The sequence below is a fragment of the Pseudophryne corroboree genome, chromosome 11 (assembly GCF_028390025.1).
Source record: "Pseudophryne corroboree isolate aPseCor3 chromosome 11, aPseCor3.hap2, whole genome shotgun sequence".
In the NCBI taxonomy this organism is placed as follows: Eukaryota; Metazoa; Chordata; class Amphibia; order Anura; family Myobatrachidae; genus Pseudophryne; species Pseudophryne corroboree.
The window spans coordinates 72340272-72366639 of record NC_086454.1 but is presented as its reverse complement, the minus strand read 5'-3'; the positions used below and the strand labels follow the sequence as shown (position 1 = coordinate 72366639).

At 47.7% G+C, this 26368-nt stretch overlaps 1 protein-coding gene across 3 annotated transcripts in view; it reads left to right on the top strand.

Annotated features, from left to right (window-relative positions):
- KIF18A (kinesin family member 18A) overlaps positions 1 to 26368 on the top strand; it is a 272865-nt gene that overhangs the window by 121142 nt on the left and 125355 nt on the right. For all 3 annotated transcript variants that reach the window (XM_063944417.1, XM_063944418.1, XM_063944419.1), the window contains exons 9-10: positions 1747 to 1856; positions 24879 to 25041. In XM_063944417.1, the coding sequence (XP_063800487.1) occupies positions 1747 to 1856; positions 24879 to 25041 (273 nt within the window). The remainder of the gene's footprint in view (positions 1 to 1746; positions 1857 to 24878; positions 25042 to 26368) is intronic.

Sequence of the window (26368 nt, the reverse complement as noted above, 5' to 3'; positions counted from 1 at the left end):
TTAGGGTCCATTAAGGTTCAAATTTCGGCCCTGTCGATTTTCTTCCAGCAAGAACTGGCTTCAGTTCCTGAGGTTCAGACGTTTGTCAAAGGGGTACTGCATATACAGCCTCCTTTTGTGCCTCCAGTGGCACCTTGGGATCTCAATGTAGTTTTGGGGTTCCTAAAATCACATTGGTTTGAACCACTCACCACTGTGGACTTAAAATATCTCACATGGAAAGTGGTAATCCTGTTGGCCCTGGCTTCAGCCAGGCGTGTCTCAGAATTGGCGGCTTTGTCATATAAAAGCCCTTACCTAATTTTTCATTCTGACAGGGCAGAATTGAGGACTCGTCCTCAATTTCTCCCTAAGGTGGTTTCAGCGTTTCACTTGAACCAGCCTATTGTGGTACCTGCGGCTACTAGGGACTTGGAGGACTCCAAGTTGCTGGACGTAGTCAGGGCCCTGAAAATATATGTTTCCAGGACAGCTGGAGTCAGAAAATCTGACTCGCTGTTTATCCTGTATGCACCCAACAAGCTGGGTGCTCCTGCTTCTAAGCAGACTATTGCTCGTTGGATTTGTAGTACAATTCAGCTTGCTCATTCTGTGGCAGGCCTGCCACAGCCAAAATCTGTAAAAGACCATTCCACACGGAAAGTGGGCTCATCTTGGGCGGTTGCCCGAGGGGTCTCGGCTTTACAACTTTGCCGAGCAGCTACTTGGTCAGGGGCAAACACGTTTGCTAAATTCTACAAATTTGATACCCTGGCTGAGGAGGACCTGGAGTTCTCTCATTCGGTGCTGCAGAGTCATCCGCACTCTCCCGCCCGTTTGGGAGCTTTGGTATAATCCCCATGGTCCTTACGGAGTTCCCAGCATCCACTAGGACGTCAGAGAAAATAAGAATTTACTTACCGATAATTCTATTTCTCGTAGTCCGTAGTGGATGCTGGGCGCCCATCCCAGGTGCGGATTGTCTGCAATACTTGTACATAGTTATTGTTAACTAAATCGGGTTATTGTTGTAGTGAGCCATCTTTTCTAGAGGCTCCTCTGTTTTCATACTGTTAACTGGGTTCAGATCACAAGTTATACGGTGTGATTGGTGTGGCTGGTATGAGTCTTACCCGGGATTCAAAATCCTTCCTTATTGTGTACGCTCGTCTGGGCACAGTATCCTAACTGAGGCTTGGAGGAGGGTCATAGGGGGAGGAGCCAGTGCACACCAGGTAGTACTAAAGCTTTCTATTTGTGCCCAGTCTCCTGCGGAGCTGCTATTCCCCATGGTCCTTACGGAGTTCCCAGCATCCACTACGGACTACGAGAAATAGAATTATCGGTAAGTAAATTCTTATTTTCTATTTTAAAACCTAGATTAAATGGATCGAATTCATTTTGGTTGTTTAAATTAAAAGTTTTTAAAGACTCTGCGTCACAATCCAAACCCCTTGTCTTTATATACAAATTGTTATGTTGTTTAAATGCACTGATGTGTAAACGTTTTACAAGAACCTTACAGAAAATGTCTTAATTTAATGCTGGCAAGGAACATTCAATTTCACAATGGTAGCGGTTCAATTTATTTTCATTTGTAAACTTTCTGTCAACCATGTGCCAAAATACATTAAATCAATTGTAAATTATAGCTGCTGTCCATTGTTAGTCTGTACATTGCCCTATATAATTTGGTGTCTGTAATACATGTAAGACACAGGTGCGTTGCCAATTCTTTATTTACCTTCATATTCTTGTTCATTTTAGATTGCTACCTTAAAAGAAAAGTTAAAGAGCTATGAGGAGCAAAAGTGTACTGGACAAAGCCGGGCTAATACATCCCTGGTTACAAGCCAGCAGCAGATGGAAATAAAGAGGTAGATGCCCATTCGAGTCGTCATTTTTAAAAAAAATGTGTTTGTTTTTACACGTTGAAAAATGTACAAAACAAAATTCACTAATTGAGGCTTTTATACGGACTTTTGCGAGTGGTGCAAGCCTAATTTTGCAGCTAGTTTTACTGTATTGTGCGAGTGGAGCAAGCCTCATTTTGCAGCTAGTTTTACTCTATTGTGCGATTTGAGCAAGCCTCATTTTGCAGCTAGTTTACTCTATTGTGCGAGCGGAGCAAGCCTCATTTTGCAGCTAGTTTTACTCTATTGTGCGAGTGGAGCAAGCCTCATTTTGCAGCTAGTTTTACTCTATTGTGCGAGTGGAGCAAGCCTCATTTTGCAGCTAGTTTTACTCTATATAGGAACTGCCATATACCTTAATTAGACACATGCCTATTTACATTAGTGTGTCAATGAGCATCTCATAAGCTCTCCCATGTAGACTCATAGTGCACGGTACGTGATACGTGTAGGCACGGGATCCGGTCTCTAGGTCGACCACTATTGGTCGACAGTAACTAGGTCGACAGGGTCTCTAGGTCGATAAGTTCTATGTCGACAGCTCAAAAGGTCGACATGAGTTTTCCCCATTTTTTTTTAACCTTTTCATACTTAACGATCCACGTGAACTGCGATTGGAACGGTATTCTGTAGCGAGCGAAGTGAGACACCTAGCCCGAAGCATGGCGAGCTAAGCGAGCCATGCGAGTGCACTAATTGGGGTTCCCAGTCACTCTGCGAAGAAAACGACACAAAAAACATTAAAAAAACTCATGTCGACCTTTTGACCTGTCCACCTAGAGACCCTGTCGACCTAGTCACTGTCGACCAATAGTGTCTGTCCTAGACACTGTCTACCTAGTTACTATCTACCTTCCATACGACACCCGTAGGCACATCTTGCATAATGATCCAGACAGAGAGGCACTGCGCCGCGTTTTCAGGCATTAAATTTACAGAACTAAATGGTTATCTGAAATGCCAGAAGTCCGATAAATATGATGACAGAATGCATACAGTGTATAATTTACTCGGCCATCAGATTTTTCCGATTTTAAACACTGTATTCTTAAGGTTTATGTGTTTTGGTTACTGGAAAATAAAAGTTAGTGCAGTGTGTATGTAAGCGGAAATGTAATCACACCGGACCATATAGGTTGTCGCGGAGTATAGATCGATAGACCCTTCATGACCAGAACCACGTCACAAATTTGACATGTTAGTGATTTGCTGGTTTCACCAGGAGTACCTTTTATTTTGTATTCATTAGTCTAAACAACCAGATATTTGGTAGATTGTACAGTTTAAGAAATGGGAATAAAGCCTATACTGGGGAGATATGACTTGCACTATGTCATGGTTGTATTACACTGACAGAGATGTAGTAAGACTGGTGCTAGCTTCCCCGCCCCCACCCACCCCAAAAAAAAGAAAAGAAAAATAGAAGTAAAAGCAAGATTTGTGCATTTATGTACATACTGCAGAGCCATGCTCATGTTTATATGTCTCCAGATCTGCTTGGGAAAAATGTATGTGCCTGGTTATCTTCAACCTGTCATATACACCTACCCTATAGTGAATGACATGCCAACTTATGTAAAACTTTCTGTATCAGGTCCGGAATGCTTCAGTGTCGTACATTCCCTAACACAGTGGTTCTCAAACTGTGTGCTGTGGCACCCTGGGGTGCCTAGGAGCACTTGCAGGGGTGCCCTGGTTTGGTGGTCCAGGACAAATTCAAATTATTTAAAGTCAATGAAATTGACAAAACCAGTGCCTGTGGCTTCCAATCATAAAACATGTGGACAAACAGAAGTGAATCCTGTTCTCTCTTCACATATCTGAACCTAAGGATGACATAAAATTCAGTTTACTTCATATTTCTCTATCGTCCTAGTGGATGCTGGGGTTCCTGAAAGGACCATGGGGAATAGCGGCTCCGCAGGAGACAGGGCACAAAAAGTAAAGCTTTAGGATCAGGTGGTGTGCACTGGCTCCTCCCCCTATGACCCTCCTCCAAGCCTCAGTTAGATTTTTGTGCCCGGCCGAGAAGGGTGCAATCTAGGTGGCTCTCCTAAAGAGCTGCTTAGAAAAGTTTAGCTTAGGTTTTTTATTTTACAGTGAGTCCTGCTGGCAACAGGATCACTGCAACGAGGGACTTAGGGGAGAAGAAGTGAACTCACCTGCGTGCAGGATGGATTGGCTTCTTTGGCTACTGGACATTAGCTCCAGAGGGACGATCACAGGTACAGCCTGGATGGTCACCGGAGCCTCGCCGCCGGCCCCCTTGCAGATGCTGAAACGAGAAGAGGTCCAGAATCGGCGGCAGAAGACTCCTCAGTCTTCTTAAGGTAGCGCACAGCACTGCAGCTGTGCGCCATTTCCTCTCAGCACACTTCACACGGCAGTCACTGAGGGTGCAGGGCGCTGGGAGGGGGGCGCCCTGGGAGGCAAATGAAAACCTTTTTTGGCTAAAAATACCTCACATATAGCCTCCGGGGGCTATATGGAGATATTTAACCCCTGCCAGAATCCATTAAAGAGCGGGAGACGAGCCTGCCGAAAAAGGGGCGGGGCCTATCTCCTCAGCACACAGCGCCATTTTCCCTCACAGAAAGGCTGGAGGGGAAGGCTCCCAGGCTCTCCCCTGCACTGCACTACAGAAACAGGGTTAAAACAGAGAGGGGGGGCACTAATTTGGCGTTAGAAATATATAAAAGATGCTATAAGGGAAAACACTTATATAAGGTTGTCCCTATATAATTATAGCGTTTTTGGTGTGTGCTGGCAAACTCTCCCTCTGTCTCTCCAAAGGGCTAGTGGGTCCTGTCCTCTATCAGAGCATTCCCTGTGTGTGTGATGTGTGTCGGTACGTGTGTGTCGACATGTATGAGGACGATGTTGGTGAGGAGGCGGAGCAATTGCCTGTAATGGTGATGTCACTCTCTAGGGAGTCGACACCGGAATGGATGGCTTATTTAGGGAATTACGTGATAATGTCAACACGCTGCAAGGTCGGTTGACGACATGAGACGGCCGACAAACAATTAGTACCGGTCCAGACGTCTCAGAAACACCGTCAGGGGTTTTAAAACGCCCGTTTACTTTAGTCGGTCGACACAGACACAGACACTGAATCCAGTGTCGACGGTGAATAAACAAACGTATTCCTTATTAGGGCCACACGTTAAGGGCAATGAAGGAGGTGTTACATATTTCTGATACTACAGGTACCACAAAAGAGGGTATTATGTGGGATGTAAAAAAACTACCGTAGTTTTTCCTGAATCAGATAAATTAAATGAAGTGTGTGATGATGCGTGGGTTCCCCCCGATAGAAAATTATGGGCGGTATACCCTTTCCCGCCAGAAGTTAGGGCGCGTTGGGAAACACCCCTTAGGGTGGATAAGGCGCTCACACGCTTATCAAAACAAGTGGCGGTACCGTCTATAGATAGGGCCGTCCTCAAGGAGCCAGCTGACAGGAGGCTGGAAAATATCATAAAAAGTATATACACACATACTGGTGTTATACTGCGACCAGCGATCGCCTCAGCCTGGATGTGCAGAGCTGGGGTGGCTTGGTCGGATTCCCTGACTAAAAATATTGATACCCTTGACAGGGACAGTATTTTATTGACTATAGAGCATTTAATAGGATGCATTTTCTATATATGCGAGATGCACAGAGGGATATTTGCACTCTGGCATCAAGAGTAAGTGCGATGTCCATATCTGCCAGAAGATGTTTATGGACACGACAGTGGTCAGGTGATGCAGATTCCAAACGGCACAAAGGTGTATTGCCGTATAAAGGAAGAGGAGTTATTTGGGGTCGGTCCATCGGACCTGGTGGCCACTGCAACTGCTGGAAAATCCACCGTTTTTACCCTAAGTCACATCTCTGCAGAAAAAGACACCGTCTTTTCAGCCTCAGTCCTTTCGTCCCTATAAGAGTCATATCTGCCCAGGGATAGAGGAAAGGGAAGAAGACTGCAGCAGGCAGCCCATTCCCAGGAACAGAAGCGTTCCACCGCTTCTGCCAAGCTCTCAGCATGACGCTGGGACCGTACAGGACCCCTGGATCCTACATGTAGTATCCCAGGGGTACAGATTGGAATGTCGAGACGTTTCCCCTGCGCAGGCTCCTGAAGTCTGCTTTACCAAGGTCTCCCTCCGACAAGGAGGCAGTATGGGAAACAATTCACAAGCTGTATTCCCAGCAGGTGATAATCAAATTACCCCTCCTACAACAAGAAAAGGGGTATTATTCCACATTATATTGTGGTACTGAAGCCAGAAGGCTAGGTGAGACCTATTCTAAATCTAAAAAAATTTGAACACTTACAAAGGTTCAAATCAAGATGGAGTCACTCAGAGCAGTGATAACGAACCAGGAAGAAGGGGACTATATAGTGTCCTGAGACATCAGGGATGCTTACCTCCATGTCCAAAATTTGCCCTTCTCACTAAGGGTACCTCAGGTTCGTGGTACAGAACTGTCACTATCAGTTTCAGACGCTGCCGTTTGGATTGTCCACGGCACCCCGGGTCTTTACCAAGGTAATGGCCGAAATGATGATTCTTCTTCGAAGAAAAGGCGTCTTAATTATCCCTTACTTGGACGATCTCCTGATAAGGGCAAAGTCCAGGGAACAGTTGGAGGTCGGAGTAGCACTATCTCGGATACTGCTACAACAGCACGGGTGGATTCTAAATATTCCAAAATCGCAGCTGATCCCGACGACAAGTCTGCTGTGCCTAGGGATGATTCTGGACACAGTCCAGAAAAAGGTGTTTCTCCCGGAAGAGAAAGCCAGGGAGTTATCCGAGCTAGTCAGGAACCTCCTAAAATCAGTGCATCATTGCACAAGGGTCCTGGTAAAGATGGTGACTTCCTACGAAGCAATTCCATTCGGCAGATTTCACGCAAGAATTTTTCAGTGGGATCTGCTGGACAAATGGTCCGGATCGCATCTTCAGATGCATCAGCGGATAACCCTATATCCAAGGACAAGGGTGTCTCTCCTGTGGTGGTTACAGAGTGCTCATCTTCTAGAGGGCCGCAGATTCGGCATTCAGGATTGGATGCTGGTGACCACGGAGGCCAGCCCGAGAGGCTGGGGAGCAGTCACACAAGGAAAAAATTTACAGGGAGTGTGATCAAGTCTGGAGACTTTTCTCCACATAAATATACTGGAGCTAAGGGTAAATTTATAATACTCTAAGCTTAGCAAGACCTCTGCTTCAAGGTCAGCCGGTATTGATCCAGTGGGAAAAACATCACGGCAGTTGCCCACGTAAATAGACAGGGCGGCACAAGAAGCAGGAGGGCAATGGCAAAAACTGCAAGGACTTTTCGCTGGGCGGAAAATCATGTGATAGCACTGTCAGCAGTGTTTCATTCCGGGAATGGAAACTGGGAAGCAGACTTCCTCAGCAGGCACGACCTCCACCCGGCAGAGTGGAAACTTCATCGGGAAGTTTTCCACATGATTGTAAACCGTTGGGAAATACCAAAGGTGGACATGATGGCGTCCCGTCTGAACAAAAAACGGGACAGGTATTGCGCCAGGTTAAGAGACCCTCAGGCAATAGCTGTGGACGTTCTGGTAACACCATGGATGTACCAGTCGGTGTATGTGTTCCATCCTCTGCTTCTCATACCTAAGGTACTGAGACTTATAAGACGTAGAGGAGTAAGAACTATACTCATGGCTCCGGATTGGCCAAGAAGGACTTGGTACCCGGAACTTCAAGAGATGCTCACAGAGGACTTATGGCCTCTGCCGCTAAGAAGGGACTTGTTTCAGCAAGTACCATGTCTGTTCCAAGACTTACCGCAGCTGCGTTTGACGGCATGGCGGTGGAACGCCGGATCCTAAGGGAAAAAGTCATTCCGGAAGAGGTCATTCCTACCCTGGTCAAAGCCAGAAAGGAGGTGACCGCACAACATTATCACCACATGTGGCAAAAATATGTTGCGTGGTGTGAGGCCAGAAAGGCCCCACGAAGAAATTTCAACTCGGTCGATTCCTGCATTTCCTGCAAACAGGAGTGTCTATGGGCCTCAAATTAGGGTCCATTAAGGTTCAAATTTCGGCCCTGTCGATTTTCTTCCAGAAAGAAGTGGCTTCAGTTCCTGAAGTCCAGAAGTTTGTCAAGGGAGTATTGCATATACAACCCCCTTTTGTGCCTCCAGTGGCACTGTGGGATCTCAACGTAGTTCTGGGATTCCTCAAATCACATTGGTTTAAAACCAGTCAAATCTGTGGATTTGAAGCATCTCACATGAAAAGTGACCATGCTCTTGGCCCTGGCCTGGACCAGGCGAGTGTCAAATTGGTGGTTTTTTTCTCAAAAAAGCCCATATCTGGTTGTCCATTTGGACAGGGCAGAGCTGCGGACTCGTCCCCAGTTCTCTCCCTAAGGTGGTGTCAGTGTTTCACCTGAACCAGCTTATTTTGGTGCCTTGCGCCTACTAGGGACTTGGAGGACTCCAGGTTGCTAGATGTTGTCAGGGCCCTGTAAATATAGGTTCCAGGACGGCTGGAGTCAGGAAAACTGACTTGCTGTTATCCTGTATGCACCCAACAAACTGGGTGCTCTTGCTTCTAAGCAGACTATTGCTAGTTGGATGTGTAATACAATTCAGCTTGCACATTCTGTGGCAGGCCTGCCACAGCCAAAATATGTAAATGCCCATTCCACAAGGAAGGTGGGCTTATCTTGGGCGGCTGCCCGAGGGGTCTCGGCTTTACAACTTTGCCGAGCGGCTATTTAGTCAGGGGCAAACACGTTGGTAAAATCCTACAAATTTGATACCCTGGCTAAGGAGGACCTGGAGTTCTCTCATTCGGTGCTGCAGAGTCATCCGCACTCTCCCGCCCGTTTGGGAGCTTTGGTATTATCCCCATGGTCCTTTCAGGAACCCCAGCATCCACTAGGACGATAGAGAAAATAAGAATTTACTTACCGATAATTCTATTTCTCGGAGTCCGTAGTGGATGCTGGGCGCCCATCCCAAGTGCGGATTATCTGCAATACTTGTACATAGTTACAAAAATCGGGTTATTATTGTTGTGAGCCATCTTTTCAGAGGCTCCGCTGTTATCATACTGTTAACTGGGTTCAGATCACAGGTTGTACAGTGTGATTGGTGTGGCTGGTATGAGTCTTACCCGGGATTCAAAATCCTTCCTTATTGTGTACGCTCGTCCGGGCACAGTATCCTAACTGAGGCTTGGAGGAGGGTCATAGGGGGTGGAGCCAGTGCACACCACCTGATCCTAAAGCTTTACTTTTTGTGCCCTGTCTCCTGCGGAGCCGCTATTCCCCATGGTCCTTTCAGGAACCCCAGCATCCACTACGGACTCCGAGAAATAGAATTATCGGTAAGTAAATTCTTATTTTTTAGCTGAATTTCTCAGTAAGAAACTTTTGGCCTAGGGGTGCCGTGAAAAACATTCTGATACTCTAGGGTGCCGTGATTCAAAAAAGTTTGGGAACCACTGACCTAACACCATCTTTTCACAGAGAATTAAAAAAAATTAAAAATTGGGAGCTATTATATAGTCGGAGCTTAGCGAATGCTCTCTGGCACTGTGTCTCCAAAAATGAATGTAAGCAAATACAGCAGCAACAGCATTTGTGGGTACAATATGGTGGTGTTCTGTTGCAAAGCCTGTTGGTTCATTAAATCTGACCTGATCGTAGTGCATGGCTACGATCAGTTACTCAGACATGTGGGGGGATGCCCAGCACAGTGCTTGTCCACCCCTCATGTCTGGCCCTACAAACCCCCCACCCCACCCCCCGCACAAGTACAAAAGCAGCAATGCTTTTGTACTTGACGCGTAGCTCCCAACCTGCGCAGCTCCTGCATGCTGTCACTGTCCGGGTTGCAGCGGCTGCATGTGGCGTCACGCAGCTGCCGCGGCCCGCCCCTCACACGGTCCAGGCACGCCTGCGTTGCCCGGACTGCACCCCCAAAACGGCGTCCAAACGCCGCTGGTCCCCCAGGGACGTGCGGTGAGGTGAATTTCTCAGGAGGGACTGGCTAATTTCAGAGGCAGATTTACACGCTACAAATAAGCCAAAGGGTGAATGTGGGCATTATACACAGGTGCAGCAGCATATATACTGCTGGAAATTTTGTGTGCTTTGATCAGAGATGTGTGTAAAAGATAGGCAGGGGAGGCACTGCCTCATTTGTCATTGACTTTTTACTCCAGAGTTTTGACATTTATGGTTAGAATAATACAAAGTGGGATATCCAATTATCAACGGTACATTACAGCGGTTAATGAAATTTGCCGGAAATATCCTGTTATCCCCGATAAGCCGGCACAAGCTGCGGCTTATCTGGGTTTTTCTGTTACTGCCCCAGGTACCGGTTCCTGGACTGCTCACAGTGCAGTGCTCCACCTCTGCCTACCTGGTCGCATGACCTTTCCCTCGTTATGTGACAGCCGACGGGGAGGGGGGATACGAGTCATGGCGCTGCCCCAGCGTCACAGGGCAGCTACCGGGCTGTGGCAACCTCACTGTAGTACCAGCCTGCTGCTGCTGCGGGCATGGGACACTGACAGGTCGCCACGGCTTATCGGGGGATTTTTTCACCAAAACCGAAACCAAATCCCCCAGGGGGGGGGTGGTCTTCAGTTTGCCGGCTGTCGGGATCCCGGCGCACAGTATGCCGGCGCCGGAATCCCGACATCCGGCATACCGACACTTTTTCTCCCTCTTGGGGGTCCACGACCCTCTTGGAGGGAGAATAGATAGTGTGGCGAGCGCAGCGAGCCCGCACTGTCAGTATGCCGGCGGTCGGTAGTCTGGCTGCCGGCACTCCATACTACACCCTCCCCCAGAACAGCCCCTTTTTCAAGCGAAAACTGTCTGTTTCTCACAAAAACACAGGTTTCACTGAACCTGTGTGTTTTCAGGGGGAAAGCTGTTTTTTTTTTTTTTGTTTTTTTTTTTTTTTACAGGCGATCCTAATTGTATAGTCTGAAAGAAAGAAAAATGGTGAAACATCGGAAAAAAAGTGCAAAAACCTGATGTTTTATCTCCTCTAATTGGATATCGCCGTAAGTTGATAGTTGTAATATATTCTTTGTATTTTTCATTTATTTTATATAGTCAAAACTCTGGCGTATACGTTGGTATGACAGGAAAGGCTCTGCCTCACCTCACTGCACGTCACTGGTACACATAGGACATACAAGGCAGATACCGGCTTCTTGTGCTATACACCGTTGTTGTGATGTATTCTAGGCATTTCCCTCGCTTTCACATGGAGAATCCCAAATGCAACATTAAGAGGCATTTGTTTCTGTTACTAGAATTTCAAATCCAGCCTATTGTCCCAAATATCCTGCCACGTAATTCAAATACCTGTTTCAGGCATCTTCCAAAAAAGTGTCATCCTTATTGAGGTTTGTGCTTCTAATCAGCACCTCTTAGTGCCGTATGCCCTTTAAAGACAGTTGTGCTGTCTGATCGATGGAAAGTTCCGATCTCATCCCTGCCACAGAATACACTTAGCACAAGCTTTCTCATCGCTCTGGACGTATTAAAAGTGTAGCAGAACAGCATCACCATCCACGTAATACAGGATGCACTGAGAATTACAGGAATAGTCTACAACTTTCATTAAAACCTACTGTTGCACGTTAACGGTGCAGCACAGCTGGGGTCTGAGCTGTTCAAATCTATCCCTAGGCTTCTAACTAACACAATTACCTGCTTCGTTCCACTGGAAATCTAAACGGTTAGAATGTAAAACATATTTTGTTATTAGAGCTGATCTTTTTACCTTAGGAAGGTGATTTAAAAATAAAATAAAAATAAATAAGTTTCTCTGACATCCTAGTGGATGCTGGGAACTCCGTAAGGACCATGGGGAATAGCGGCTTCGCAGGAGACTGGGCACAAAAGTAAAAGCTTTAGGACTAGCTGGTGTGCACTGGCTCCTCCCCCTATGACCCTCCTCCAAGCCTCAGTTAGATTTTTGTGCCCGGCGGAGAAGGGTGCATGCTAGGTAGCTCTCCAGAGCTGCTTAGAGTAAAAGTTTTAAATAGGTTTTTTTATTTTCAGTGAGACCTGCTGGCAACAGGCTCACTGCATCGTGGGACTAAGGGGAGAAGAAGCGAACTCACCTGAATGCAGAGTGGATTGGGCTTCTTGGCTACTGGACATTAGCTCCAGAGGGACGATCACAGGTTCAGCCTGGATGGGTCCCGGAGCCGCGCCGCCGGCCCCCTTACAGAGCCAGAAGAGCGAAGAGGTCCGGAAAAATCGGCGGCAGAAGACGTTCCTGTCTTCAATAAGGTAGCGCACAGCACTGCAGCTATGCGCCATTGCTCTCAGCACACTTCACACTCCGGTCACTGAGGGTGCAGGGCGCTGGGGGGGAGCGCCCTGAGCAGCAATAAAACATGTTTTAAACCTTATATGGCTAAAGAAATGCATCACATATAGCTCCTGGGCTATATGGATGCATTTAACCCCTGCCAGTTTTCCTAAAAAAAGCGGGAGAAAAGGCCGCCGAAAAGGGGGCGGAGCCTATCTCCTCAGCACACAAGCGCCATTTTCCCTCACAGCTCCGCTGGAAGGACAGCTCCCTGACTCTCCCCTGCAGTCCTGCTACAGAATCAGGGTAAAACAAGAGAGGGGGGGCACTAATTGGCAGAAAATACATATACAGCAGCTATAGAAGGGAGAAACACTTATATAAGGTTATCCCTGCATATATATAGCGCTCTGGTGTGTGCTGGCAAACTCTCCCTCTGTCTCCCCAAAGGGCTCGTGGGGTCCTGTCCTCTATCAGAGCATTCCCTGTGTGTGTGCTGTGTGTCGGTACGATTGTGTCGACATGTATGAGGAGGAAAATGATGTGGAGGCGGAGCAATTGCCTGTAATAGTGATGTCACCCCCTAGGGAGTCGACACCTGACTGGATGGTCGTATGGAAGTGTCAGCACTTTGCAAAAAACTGTTGACGACATGAGACAGCCGGCAAATCAGTTAGTGCCTGTCCAGGCGTCTCAAACACCGTCAGGGGCTCTAAAGCGCCCGTTACCTCAGATGGTCGACACAGACCCAGACACGGATACTGACTCCAGTGTCGACGGTGACGAGACAAACGTAATGTCCAGTAGGGCCACACGTTACATGATCACGGCAATGAAGGAGGCTTTGAACATTTCTGATACTACTAGTACCACAAAAAAGGGTATTATGTGGGGTGTGAAAAAACTACCCATAGTTTTTCCTGAATCAGATGAATTAAATGAGGTGTGTGACAAAGCGTGTGTTTCCCCCGATAAAAAACTGCTGATTTCTAATAAATTATTGGCATTATACCCTTTCCCGCCAGAGGTTAGGGCGCGTTGGGAAACACCCCCTAGGGTAGATAAGGCGCTCACACGCTTATCAAAACAAGTGGCGTTACCGTCTCCTGATACGGCCGCCCTCAAGGAACCAGCTGATCGAAAGCTGGAAAATATCCTAAAAGGTATATACACACATACTGGTGTTATACTACGACCAGCAATCGCCTCAGCCTGGATGTGCAGCGCTGGAGTGGCTTGGTCGGATTCCCTGACTGAAAATATTGATACCCTGGATAGGGACAGTATATTGTTGACTATAGAGCATTTAAAGGATGCATTACTATATATGCGAGATGCACAGAGGGATATTTGCACCCTGGCATCAAGAGTAAGTGCGTTGTCCATTTCTGCCAGAAGAAGTTTATGGACACGACAGTGGTCTGGTGATGCGGATTCAAAACGGCATATGGAAGTTTTGCCGTATGAAGGGGAGGAGTTATTTGGGGTCGGTCTATCAGACCTGGTGGCCACGGCTGGAAAATCCACCTTTTTACCCCAGGTCACCTCTCAGCAGAAAAAGACACCGTCTTTTCAAACTCAGTCCTTTCGTTCCCATAAGGGCAAGCGGGCAAAAGGCCACTCATTTCTGCCCCGGGGCAGAGGAAGGGGAAAAAGACTGCAGCAAGCAGCCTCTTCCCAGGATCAGAAGCCCTCCCCCGCTTCTGCCAAGTCTTCAGCATGACGCTGGGGCTTTACAAGCGGACTCAGGCACGGTGGGGGCCCGTCTCAAAGATTTCAACGCGCAGTGGGCTCACTCGCAAGTGGACCCCTGGATCCTGCAGGTAGTATCACAGGGGTACAAATTGGAATTCGAGACATCTCCCCCTCGCCGGTTCCTGAAGTCTGCTCTACCAACGTCTCCCTCCGACAGGGAGGCAGTATTGGAAGCTATTCACAAGCTGTATTCCCAGCAGGTGATAATCAAGGTACCCCTCCTACAGCAGGAAAAGGGGTATTATTCCACGCTGTTTGTGGTACCGAAGCCGGACGGCTCGGTGAGACCGATTTTAAATCTGAAATCATTGAACACTTACATAAAAAGGTTCAAATTCAAGATGGAATCACTCAGAGCAGTGATAGCGAACCTGGAAGAAGGGGACTATATGGTGTCTCTGGACATCAAAGATGCTTATCTCCATGTCCCAATCTACCCTTCTCACCAAGGGTACCTCAGGTTTGTGGTACAGAACTGTCATTATCAGTTTCAGACGCTGCCGTTTGGATTGTCCACGGCACCACGGGTCTTTACCAAGGTAATGGCTGAAATGATGATTCTTCTTCGAAGAAAAGGCATCTTAATTATCCCTTACTTGGACGATCTCCTGATAAGGGCAAGGTCCAGGGAACAGTTAGAGGTCGGAGTAGCACTATCTCAGGTGGTGCTACGTCAGCACGGGTGGATTCTAAATATTCCAAAATCGCAGCTGATTCCAACAACACGTCTACTGTTCCTAGGGATGATTCTGGACACAGTCCAGAAAAAGGTGTTTCTCCCAGAGAAGGCCAGGGAGTTATCCGAGCTAGTCAGGAACCTCCTGAAACCAGGACAAGTGTCAGTGCATCAATGCACAAGGGTCCTGGGAAAGATGGTGGCTTCTTACGAAGCGATTCCATTCGGAAGATTCCATGCAAGAACGTTTCAGTGGGATCTGCTGGACAAATGGTCCGGATCGCATCTTCAGATGCATCAGCGGATAACCCTATCTCCAAGGACAAGGGTGTCTCTCCTGTGGTGGTTGCAGAGTGCTCATCTTCTAGAGGGCCGCAGATTCGGCATTCAGGACTGGATTCTGGTGACCACGGGTGCCAGCCTGAGAGGCTGGGGAGCAGTCACACAGGGAAGAAATTTCCAGGGCTTGTGGTCAAGCATGGAAACGTCTCTTCACATAAATATCCTGGAACTTAGGGCAATTTACAATGCCCTAAGTCAAGCAAGTCCTCTGCTTCAGGGTCAGTCGGTTTTGATCCAATCGGACAACATCACGGCAGTCGCCCACGTAAACAGACAGGGCGGCACAAGAAGCAGGAGGGCAATGGCAGAAGCTGCAAGAATTCTTCGCTGGGCGGAAAATCATGTGACAGCACTGTCAGCGGTGTTCATTCCGGGAGTGGACAACTGGGAAGCAGACTTCCTCAGCAGACACGACCTCCACCCGGGGGAGTGGGGACTTCACCCAGAAGTCTTCCACGTGATTGTAAACCGTTGGGAAAAACCAAAGGTGGACATGATGGCGTCTCGTCTCAACAAGAAACTAGACAGATATTGCGCCAGGTCAAGGGACCCTCAGGCAATAGCGGTGGACGCTCTGGTAACACCGTGGGTGTACCAGTCAGTGTATGTGTTCCCTCCTCTGCCTCTCATACCCAAAGTACTGAGAATCATAAGAAGGAGAGGAGTAAGAACTATACTCGTGGCTCCGGATTGGCCAAGAAGGACTTGGTACCCGGAACTTCAAGAGATGCTCACGGAGGACCCGTGGCCTCTACCTCTCAGAAAGGACCTGCTCCAGCAGGGACCTTGTCTGTTCCAAGACTTACCGCGGCTGCGTTTGACGGCATGGAGGTTGAACGCCGGATCCTGAAGGAAAAAGGCATTCCAGATGAAGTCATCCCTACCCTGGTCAAGGCCAGAAAGGATGTAACCGCAAAACATTATCACCGCATTTGGCGGAAATATGTTGCATGGTGTGAGGCCAGGAAGGCCCCTACAGAGGAATTTCAACTGGGTCGTTTCTTGCATTTCCTGCAAACAGGACTATCTATGGGCCTAAAATTAGGGTCCATTAAGGTTCAAATTTCGGCCCTGTCAATCTTCTGTGCCTGAAGTTCAGACGTTTGTCAAAGGGGTACTGCATATACAGCCTCCTTTTGTGCCTCCAGTGGCACCTTGGGATCTCAATGTAGTGTTGAGTCTCCTAAAATCACATTGGTTTGAACCACTCACAACTGTGGAATTGAAATATCTCACATGGAAAATGGTCATGCTGTTAGCCCTGGCTTCAGCCAGGCGTGTCTCAGAATTGGCAGCTTTATCATATAAAAGCCCTTACCTAATTTTTCATTCAGACAGGGCAGAACTGAGGACTCGCCCTCAATTTCTCCCTAAGGTGGTTTCAGCGTTTCACATGAACCTGCCTATTGTGGTACCTGCGGCTACTAGGGACTTGGAGGACTCCAAGTTGCTGGACGTAGTCAGGGCCCTGAAAATATATGTTTCCAGGACGGCTGGAGTCAGAAAATCTGACTCGCTGTTTATCCTGTATGCACCCAACAAGCTGGGTGCTCCTGCTTCTAAGCAGACGATTGCTCGTTGGATTTGTAGTACAATTCAGCTTGCACATTCTGTGGCAGGCCTGCCACAGCCAAAATCTGTAAAAGCCCATTCCACAAGGAAAGTGGGCTCATCTTGGGCGGCTGCCCGAGGGGTCTCGGCTTTACAACTTTGCAGAGCAGCTACTTGGTCAGGGGCAAACACGTTTGCTAAATTTTACAAATTCGATACCCTGGCTGAGGAGGACCTGGAGTTCTCTCATTCGGTGCTGCAGAGTCATCCGCACTCTCCCGCCCGTTTGGGAGCTTTGGTATAATCCCCATGGTCCTTACGGAGTTCCCAGCATCCCCTAGGACGTCAGAGAAAATAAGAATTTACTTACCGATAATTCTATTTCTCATAGTCCGTAGTGGATGCTGGGCGCCCATCCCAAGTGCGGATTGTCTGCAATACTTGTATATAGTTATTGTTACAAAAATCGGGTTGTTTATTGTTGTGAGCCATCTTTTCAGAGGCTCCTACGTTTATCATACTGTTAACTGGGTTCAGATCACAAGTTGTACGGTGTGATTGGTGTGGCTGGTATGAGTCTTACCCGGGATTCAAGATCCTTCCTTATTATGTACGCTCGTCCGGGCACAGTATCCTAACTGAGGCTTGGAGGAGGGTCATAGGGGGAGGAGCCAGTGCACACCAGCTAGTCCTAAAGCTTTTACTTTTGTGCCCAGTCTCCTGCGGAGCCGCTATTCCCCATGGTCCTTACGGAGTTCCCAGCATCCACTACGGACTATGAGAAATAGAATTATCGGTAAGTAAATTCTTATTTTTATTCCCTTTATTTGCCGCAAACTTTTTTTTGCAAAACATATCAGTTGCGGAATCACACTATAAATTCTTAAACCAGGTGATATAGAAGTCCAAAGGTGCTACCTAAAAAGCTTCCAACTATCCCAAATTAATACGGTCATTGCTATCCACCATCAGGCGCCACATTCCATGGACTGCATGTAATAGATTGCGGGACGGCCGGAGCTCCAAGACTCCGGACAAACTCGTACATTGTTTTTAAAGCAGCAAACGTTTGCAATGCAAAACCTGGTAGGTTTTGCCTTGTTAACATGTGCTGCTTTAAAAAAAACCAAAAAAAACTGAGGATTTGGCCGGAGTCTTGGAGCTCCAGCCAACTCACAAGCCATTACATCCGGACCCTTATGTGGTGTGAATATTACAAAATTATATAGATCTCAGAAATTGTGGGAGAGTCTTCATCCGATCCTGGAAGATGGTTGTACCCAACGGCTGCTCCTTATCTGTCTGACATGGGGGGTCTGCATAGTGTCTCCTGCCTGCCCTCCCGGTGAATCACAGCTGACGTCACCTACAGGCAAGGCAGACTGCAACGCGAGTCAGAGTGGGGGATTCAATCGGGTGAATTCGCAAGGCAAATTCGTGGCAATTTCACATTTTGAATTACATTTGCAATTGAATTCCAAACTCGAATTTCTTTTATAAGGTAAATTTGCCTGTTATTGTTTCCACCAACTTTGAGCAAGTGAAATAGTAGGGAACAGTTTTATCCCAAAGTAAAAATGTCAGGACTTGCTTCAGAACCCCTGGGACACCCCTCCCCCCAGTTACTTATTAGACATTTGGAAGCTTCTAATTAACTTATTTGGGCCAATAATTATATGTCATTTTTGGGGTGAAAAAAATAAATGTCCTCCTATTTATCCCAGAATAAGCTGATAATCGCTTTGTCAGATCGGGGCCTTTATCAGATCAGCAGAAGCTTTCTGATTGTATTTGTATACCCAGCATGAGGGGGATATCCAATTACCAGTGAATTTTTTTTCAGACTTTCCTTTTTTTAAAAAAAAATTATTTTTTACAGGCTATCCAATATCGATCGTGTCTTAAAAAAAACAAAAACAAATCCTGACCTCCCAAAAACACACAGGTTCAGTGAAACCTGTGTGTTTTCCGGTAGAAACAGCCCCATTTTCGCATGAAAATGGGGCTGTTTCTGGGGATTTGGTTTTGCCTGTCTGAGGTGAAACCAAATCCTTGATAAGCTGCATCTCATGCCGGCTTATCAGGGCTAATTAGATATCCCCCAGCGGGACAATTAGCACTACTGGTAAATTACCGGAGCTAATTGGATATCCCCCTAAATCTTGTGTATGTAGGGAGAATCTTTGCAACAAAAAGAAAGAGAGAATCTGGCTTGATGATCTGGAGCATGGTTGAAAACCACTGCTGAGATTGTTGTCTTTAATAAAAGCCGCAGAAGGGCTTGAACGTAATTGTAGATTCCTGTGATCTAAAGATGGAAAGTCCTATTAATGGTTTAGCTTCCCCCAACTAACAGTGCTGATATTCCCGCTAGGTTTTAACCTTAAATGAGTAGAATCCGTTAAAGTTTCCTATAAATATTCAAAACTAGTGAGAGGGGCACAGCATTGATAATGATGCTTGACTCTAATGTCCTCATGACCTGTTTTCTTTCTACCGTACCTTTTGCAATAGTGACATTTAAATAGCAATTTATATCCAAATGTTTAATATGGTTTATGTACTTCGCTGTATTTTTATGTTTTGTTTTTTCTCTTACGTCCTAGAGGATGCAGGGGACTCTGTAAGGACCATGGGGTATAGACGGGCTCCGCAGGAGACATGGGCACCTAAAAGAACTTTTCCTATGGGTGTGCACTGGCTCCTCCCTCTATGCCCCTCCTCCAGAACTCAGTTAGATTCTGTGCCCAGAGGAGAAGGGTACACTGCAGAGAGCTCTCCTGAGTTTTCTGTGGAAAAAGAATTTTGTTAGGTTTTTTATTTTCAGGGAGTCCTGTTGGCAACAGGCTCCCTGCATCGTGGGACTGAGGGGAGAGAAGCAGACCTACTTAACTGATAGGCTCTGCTTCTTAGGCTACTGGACACCATTAGTTCAGAGGGAGTCGGAACACAGGTCTCACCCTGGGGTTCGTCCCGGAGCCGCGTCGCAGTCTTCCTCACAGATGCCGGAAGATAGAAGCCGGGTGAGTATGAGAAACAAGAAGACATCTCAGGCGGCAGAAGACTTCAGATCTTCATGAGGTAAGGCGCACAGCGGTAAGCTGCGCGCTATTGCTCCCATACACAACACACAGACAGCACTGATGGGTGCAGGGCGCAGGGTGGGGGCACCCTGGGCAGCAATAAACCTCGCTTTTGGGCAATAAGGTGCTAATAGGCTGCGGAGGCAGCAAATAGATGATCCCCCGCCATTTTTGTGAAAATTGAAGAGGGACCGAAGCCCGCCGCTGGGGGGGGGGGAAGCTTGATCCCTCAGCACTAACCAGCGCCATTTTCTCCACAGAGCTGCATGAGAAATGCTGGCTTTCCCCGGACTCTCCCTTGCTGAACGCTTCAGAGGTTGGAAGAAAGAAAGGGGGGGCACATTGGCGCGCAGTGAGTGGGAAATTGTATATATATATATATATATATATATATATATATATATATATAAAAGCGCTATCTGGTTTTTCCAGTGTCATTTGTGCGCTGGGTGTGTGCTGGCAACTCTCTCTCTGTCTCTCCTAAGGGCCTGGTTGGGGTTTTATCCCTGTGTGTGTGGGGGGTCGGTACGTGCGTGTCGTCATGTCTGAAGCGGAAGGCTTCTCCAAGGAGGAGGTAGAGCAGATGAGTGGTGTGTCCCCGTCGGTAGTGCCGACTCAGGAATGGATGGACATGTGGCATATGTTGAATGCAAGTGTGACATCTTTACATAAGAGGCTAGATAAGGCTGAATTCGTGGAGGCGTCAGGGCGTCAAGCCTCGGATTGGACCGACTCACAGGGCCCGTCGGGGTCTCAAAAGCGTCCCTTTGCAAAAATTGTGGACACAACTACTGACACGGACTCTGATTCCAGTGTCGACTATGATGAAGCTTAATTGCACCCTAAGGTGACAGAGCATTCAGTGTATGATTATAGCAATAAGAGATGTGTTGCATATTGCTGATGAACCCTCTGTTCCTGACACGAGGGTACACATGTTTAAGGGAAAGAAACAGATAATAAACTTTCCCCCATCTCATGAACTAAACGAGTTATTTGAGAAAGCTTGGGAGACTCCGGATAAGAGACCGCAGATTCCCAAAAGAATTAATATGGCATACCCCTTCCCTACACAGGACAGGGTACGCTGGGAATCCTCTCCCACTGTGGACAAGGCTTTAACGCGCCTGTCAAAGAAAGTGGAGCTACAGTCTTCAGACACAGCGGCCCTCAAGGATCCTGCGGATCGCAGGCAAGAGACTACTTTAAAGTCTATTTATTCACATACTGGAGCTTTGCTAAGACCGACAATTGCGTCGGCATGGGTATGTAGCGCAATTTCAGCCTGGTCAGATAACCTGTCGGCTGACCTTGATACCATGGATAGAGATACTGTTTTGTTAATTCTAGCCCATATCAAAGACGCAGTCTTGTATATGAGAGACGCTCAAAGGGACATTGGATTACTGGCTTTCAGAGCCAATGCCATGGCTATTTCAGCGAGAAGATCCTTATGGACCCGCCAGTGGACGGGTGATGCGGATTCGAAAAAGCATATGGAGTTTCTACCCTATAGGGGAGACGTGTTGTTTGGGGATGGGCTGGAGGATCTGGTTTCCACAGCTACAGCAGGTAAATCTAACTTTTTACCGTTTATTCCCCAACAGCAGAAGAAAACTCCAACATATCAGATGCAGTCCTTTCGGTCACAAAAGTCCAGAAGAGGTCGGGGATCCTCCTTCCTTGCCAGAGGTAAGGGTAGAGGGAAAAGAACACCTGCTTCGGCTGGTGTCCAGGAACAGAAGTCCTCCCCGGCTTCTACAAAACCCACTGCATGACGCTGGGGCTCCCCTGCGGGAGTCCGCACCTGTGGGGGCTCGTCTTCGACTCTTCAGCCAGGTCTGGGTCATCTCAGACCTGAATCCTTGGGCGTTGGAAATAGTTTCCCAAGGCTACAAACTGGAATTCGAAGAGGTGCCCCCACGCCGATTTTTCAAGTCGGCCTTACCAGCTTCTACCCCAGACAGGGATGTAGTGTTAGCTGCAATTCAAACGCTGTGTCTACAGCAAGTAATTATCAGGGTTCCCTTGAACCAACAGGGAAGAGGGTACTATTCAACCCTCTTTGTGGTCCCGAAACCGGACGGTTCGGTCAGACCTATTTTGAATCTAAAATCCCTAAACCTGTACATGAAAAGATTCAAATTCAAGATGGAATCGCTCAGGGCGATAATAGCCAGCATGGAGGAGGGGGAGTTTATGGTGTCACTGGACATAAAGGATGCTTACCTTCATGTCCCCATATATCCTTCCCATCAGGAGTACCTGAGATTCGCTGTACAGGATTGTCATTACCAATTTCAGACGTTGCCGTTTGGGCTTTCCACGGCCCCAAAGATAATGGCGGAAATGATGGTGGTCCTACGCAAGCATGGAGTCACAATTATCCCATACTTGGACGATCTCCTGATAAAGGCGAGATAAAGAGAGCAGTTATTGAGCAATGTGACACTCTCTCTGAGAGTGCTCCAGCAACACGGTTGGATTCTAAATCTACCGAAGTCACAGTTGATTCCGACAACTCGACTAACGTTCCTAGGTATGATACTGGATACGGAACAAAAGAAGGTTTTTCTCCCGTTGGAAAAAGCCCAGGACATCCAGAACATGGTCAGAGACCTGCTAAAGCCAAAAAGAGTGTCAGTTCATCAATGCACTCGTGTTCTGGGGAAAATGGTGGCAGCCTACGAGGCCATCCCCTTCGATAGGTTCCATGCAAGGACGTTTCAATGGGACCTTCTGGACAAATGGTCCGGGTCCCATCTACATTTACATCGGAAAATAACACTGTCCCCCGGGACCAGGGTGTCTCTTCTATGGTGGCTGCAAAGTGCTCACCTTCTGGAGGGTCGCAGGTTCGGAATTCAGGACTGGATCCTGGTAACCACGGACGCGAGCCTCCGAGGATGGGGAGCAGTCACCCAAGGAAGAAATTTTCAGGGACTGTGGTCAGACCAGGAGTCCTATCTACACATCAACGTGTTGGAGCTAAGAGCCATATACAATGGCCTTCGACAAGCGGAGAGTCTTCTTCGCAACCTACCGGTTCTGATTCAATCAGACAATGTCACAGCAGTGGCTCATGTGAACCGCCAAGGCGGGACAAGAAGCAGAGCTGCGATGGCGGAAGCAACCAGGATTCTTCGCTGGGCGGAAAATCACGTAAGTGCTCTGTCAGCTGTCTTCATTCCGGGAGTGGACAACTGGGAAACAGACTTCCTCAGCAGACACGATCTCCATCCAGGAGAGTGGGGACTTCATCAAGAAGTCTTTGCAGTGATAACGGGTCTTTGGGGAGTTCCTCAAATAGACATGATGGCATCACGCCTCAACAAGAAGCTTCGGAGGTATTGTGCCAGGTCCCGGGACCCTCAGGCAGTAGCAGTAGACGCCCTGGTAACGCCATGGGTGTTCCAATCGGTCTACGTGTTTCCTCCTCTTCCTCTCATCACAAAGGTGTTGCGGATCATAAGGCGAAAAAGAGTACAGACAATACTCATTGTTCCAGACTGGCCTCGAAGGGCCTGGTACTCAGATCTTCAGGAGATGCTCACTGGAGATCCCTAGCCTCTTCCTCTAAGGGAGGACCTGTTGCAGCAGGGTCCCTGCGTGTTCCAAGACTTACCGTGGTTACGTTTGACGGCATGGCGGTTGAACGCCGGATCCTAGCTGAGAAGGGGATTCCGGAGGAGGTCATCCTTACTCTAATAAAGGCTAGAAAGGAGGTGACGGTAAAACATTATCACCGTATCTGGCGAAAATGTGTGTCTTGGTGTGAATCTAAGAACGTCCCTACGGAAGATTTTCATTTGGGTCGTTTTCTCCACTTCCAAAAGAAAGGAGTGGATATGGGCCTGAAATTAGGCTATGTTAAGGTACAGATTTCGTCCCTCTCGATATTCTTTAAGAAGGAATTGGCTTCTCTTCCAGAAGTCCAGACTTTTGTAAAGGGAGTGCTACATATCCAGCCTCCTTTTGTGCCTCCAGTGGCACCATGGGACCTGAACGTGGTGTTGCAGTTCCTAAAATCACACTGGTTTGAACCACTTACCAAGGTTGAGTTGAAATTTCTTACCTGGAAGGTGGTCATGTTGTTGGCCTTAGCATCTGTAAGGCGAGTGTCAGAATTCGCGGCCTTGTCTCACAAGAGCCCCTACTTGATTTTTCATGTTGAAATTTTTGCCTAAGGTGGTTTCTTTATTCCATTTGAACCAACCCATTGTGGTGCCTGTGGCTACGAGTGGCTTGGAGGATTCAAGGTCCCTGGATGTAGTCAGGGCCTTGAGGATTTATGTAGCCAGGACGGCTAGAATTAGGAAAACAGAGGCTCTGTTTGTCCTGTATGCTGCCAACAAGATTGGCGCGCCTGCTTCGAAGCAGACTATTGCTCGCTGGATCTGTTACACGATTCAGCAGGCTCATTCTACGGCTGGGTTGCCGTTACCGCATTCGGTTAAGGCCCATTCCACTAGGAAGGTGGGTTTTTCTTGGGCGGCTGCCCGGGGCGTCTCTGCATTACAGATTTGCCGAGCAGCAACTTGGTCAGGGTCAAACACTTTTGCTAAATTCTACAAGTTTGATACCCTGGCTGATGAGGACCTAGCATTTGCTCAGTCGGTGCTGCAGAATCATACGCACTCTCCCACCCGATTGGGAGCTTTGGTATAAACCCCATGGTCCTTACGGAGTCCCCAGCATCCTCTAGGACGTAAGAGAAAATAAGATTTTAAACCTACCGGTAAATCTATTTCTCCTAGTCCATAGAGGATGCTGGGCGCCGGTCCCAGTGCGGAAACTCTGCAAGACTTGTATGTAGTTGTTGTTTACATAAGGGTTATGTTACAGTTGGAATCGGTCCGCTACTGTTTGTTCATACTGTTAACTGGTTATGTATGTTCCGGGTTACATGGTATGATTGGTGTGGGCTGGTAGGAATCTTGCCCTTGGATTTATAAAATCCTGCCCTCGTATTGTCCATCTCCTCTGGGCACAGTTCTCTAACTGAGGTCTGGAGGAGGGGCATAGAGGGAGGAGCCAGTGCACACCCATAGGAAAAGTTCTTTTAGGTGCCCATGTCTCCTGCGGAGCCCGTCTATACCCCATGGTCCATGGGGTATACGGAGTCCCCAGCATCCTCTACGGACTAGGAGAAATAGATTTACCGGTAGGTTTAAAATCTTATTTTTGCTGATTTAAAAAGTCGCCTGGAGATTTGACAAAACCATCATTCCGCCTTCCAATTACAGATGTCAAGACAGTCTCCGCTGCGTGTTCTCAGAGAGGGAGAAAATCAGGGCTGAGTTCTGCAACATGGAGAGCCGTATGAAGGAAAACGAGCTGAAGACCATCTACCAGAGGCAATACCATGAGCAGATTCAGTTGCTGTGCTCTCAGGAGCAGGCGTTAAAGGTGAGTTCTTCAGAGCAGAATGTCATAAAGTACAATCTAACTCTTCAACTTGCCAAATTAAGCAGCTTCAGTAAAATTAAAAATGTCAAAGGGCTTAAACTAGATTTAAATGCCATATGGTTTTTACCGCGTGAAACCTTGTTATGTAGTGCAGTGTCAAGGATTTACAGAAAATTAATTTTCTCTATCGTCCTAAGTGGATGCTGGGGTTCCTGAAAGGACCATGGGGAATAGCGGCTCCGCAGGAGACAGGGCACAAAAAAGTAAAGCTTTACTAGGTCAGGTGGTGTGCACTGGCTCCTCCCCCCATGACCCTCCTCCAGACTCCAGTTAGATTTTGTGCCCGAACGAGAAGGGTGCAATCTAGGTGGCTCTCCTAAAGAGCTGCTTAGAGAAAGTTTAGTTTAGGTTTTTTTCTTTACAGTGAGTCCTGCTGGCAACAGGATCACTGCAACGTGGGACTTAGGGGGAAAGTAGTAAACTCACCTGCATGCAGAGTGGATTTGCTGCTTGGCTACTGGACACCATTAGCTCCAGAGGGATCGAACACAGGCCCAGCCGTGGAGTCCGGTCCCGGAGCCGCGCCGCCGACCCCCTTGCAGATGCTGAAGCGTGAAGAGGTCCGGAAACCGGCGGCTGAAGACTCCTCAGTCTTCATAAGGTAGCGCACAGCACTGCAGCTGTGCGCCATTTTCCTCTCAGCACACTTCACTGGGCAGTCACTGAGGGTGCAGAGCGCTGGGGGGGGGCGCTCTGAGAGGCAAATATAAACCTTATACAAGGCTAAAAATACCTCACATATAGCCCATAGGGGCTATATGGAGATATTTAACCCCTGCCTGACTGGAAAAATAGCGGGAGAAGAACCCGCCGAAAAAGGGGCGGGGCCTATCTCCTCAGCACACGGCGCCATTTTCTGTCACAGCTCCGCTGGTCAGAACGGCTCCCAGGTCTCTCCCCTGCACTGCACTACAGAAACAGGGTAAAACAGAGAGGGGGGGCACATTAATGGCTATATATATATATATTAAAGCAGCTATAAGGGAGCACTTAATATAAGGATATCCCTTGTATATATAGCGCTTTGTGGTGTGTGCTGGCAGACTCTCCCTCTGTCTCCCCAAAAGGGCTAGTGGGTCCTGTCTTCATTAGAGCATTCCCTGTGAGTTTGCGGTGTGTGTCGGTACGTGGTGTCGACATGTATGAGGACGATATTGGTGTGGAGGCGGAGCAATTGCCAAATATGCAGATGTCACCCCCCAGGGGGTCGACACCAGAATGGATGCCTTTATTTGTGGAATTACGTGATGGTTTATCTTCCCTTAAA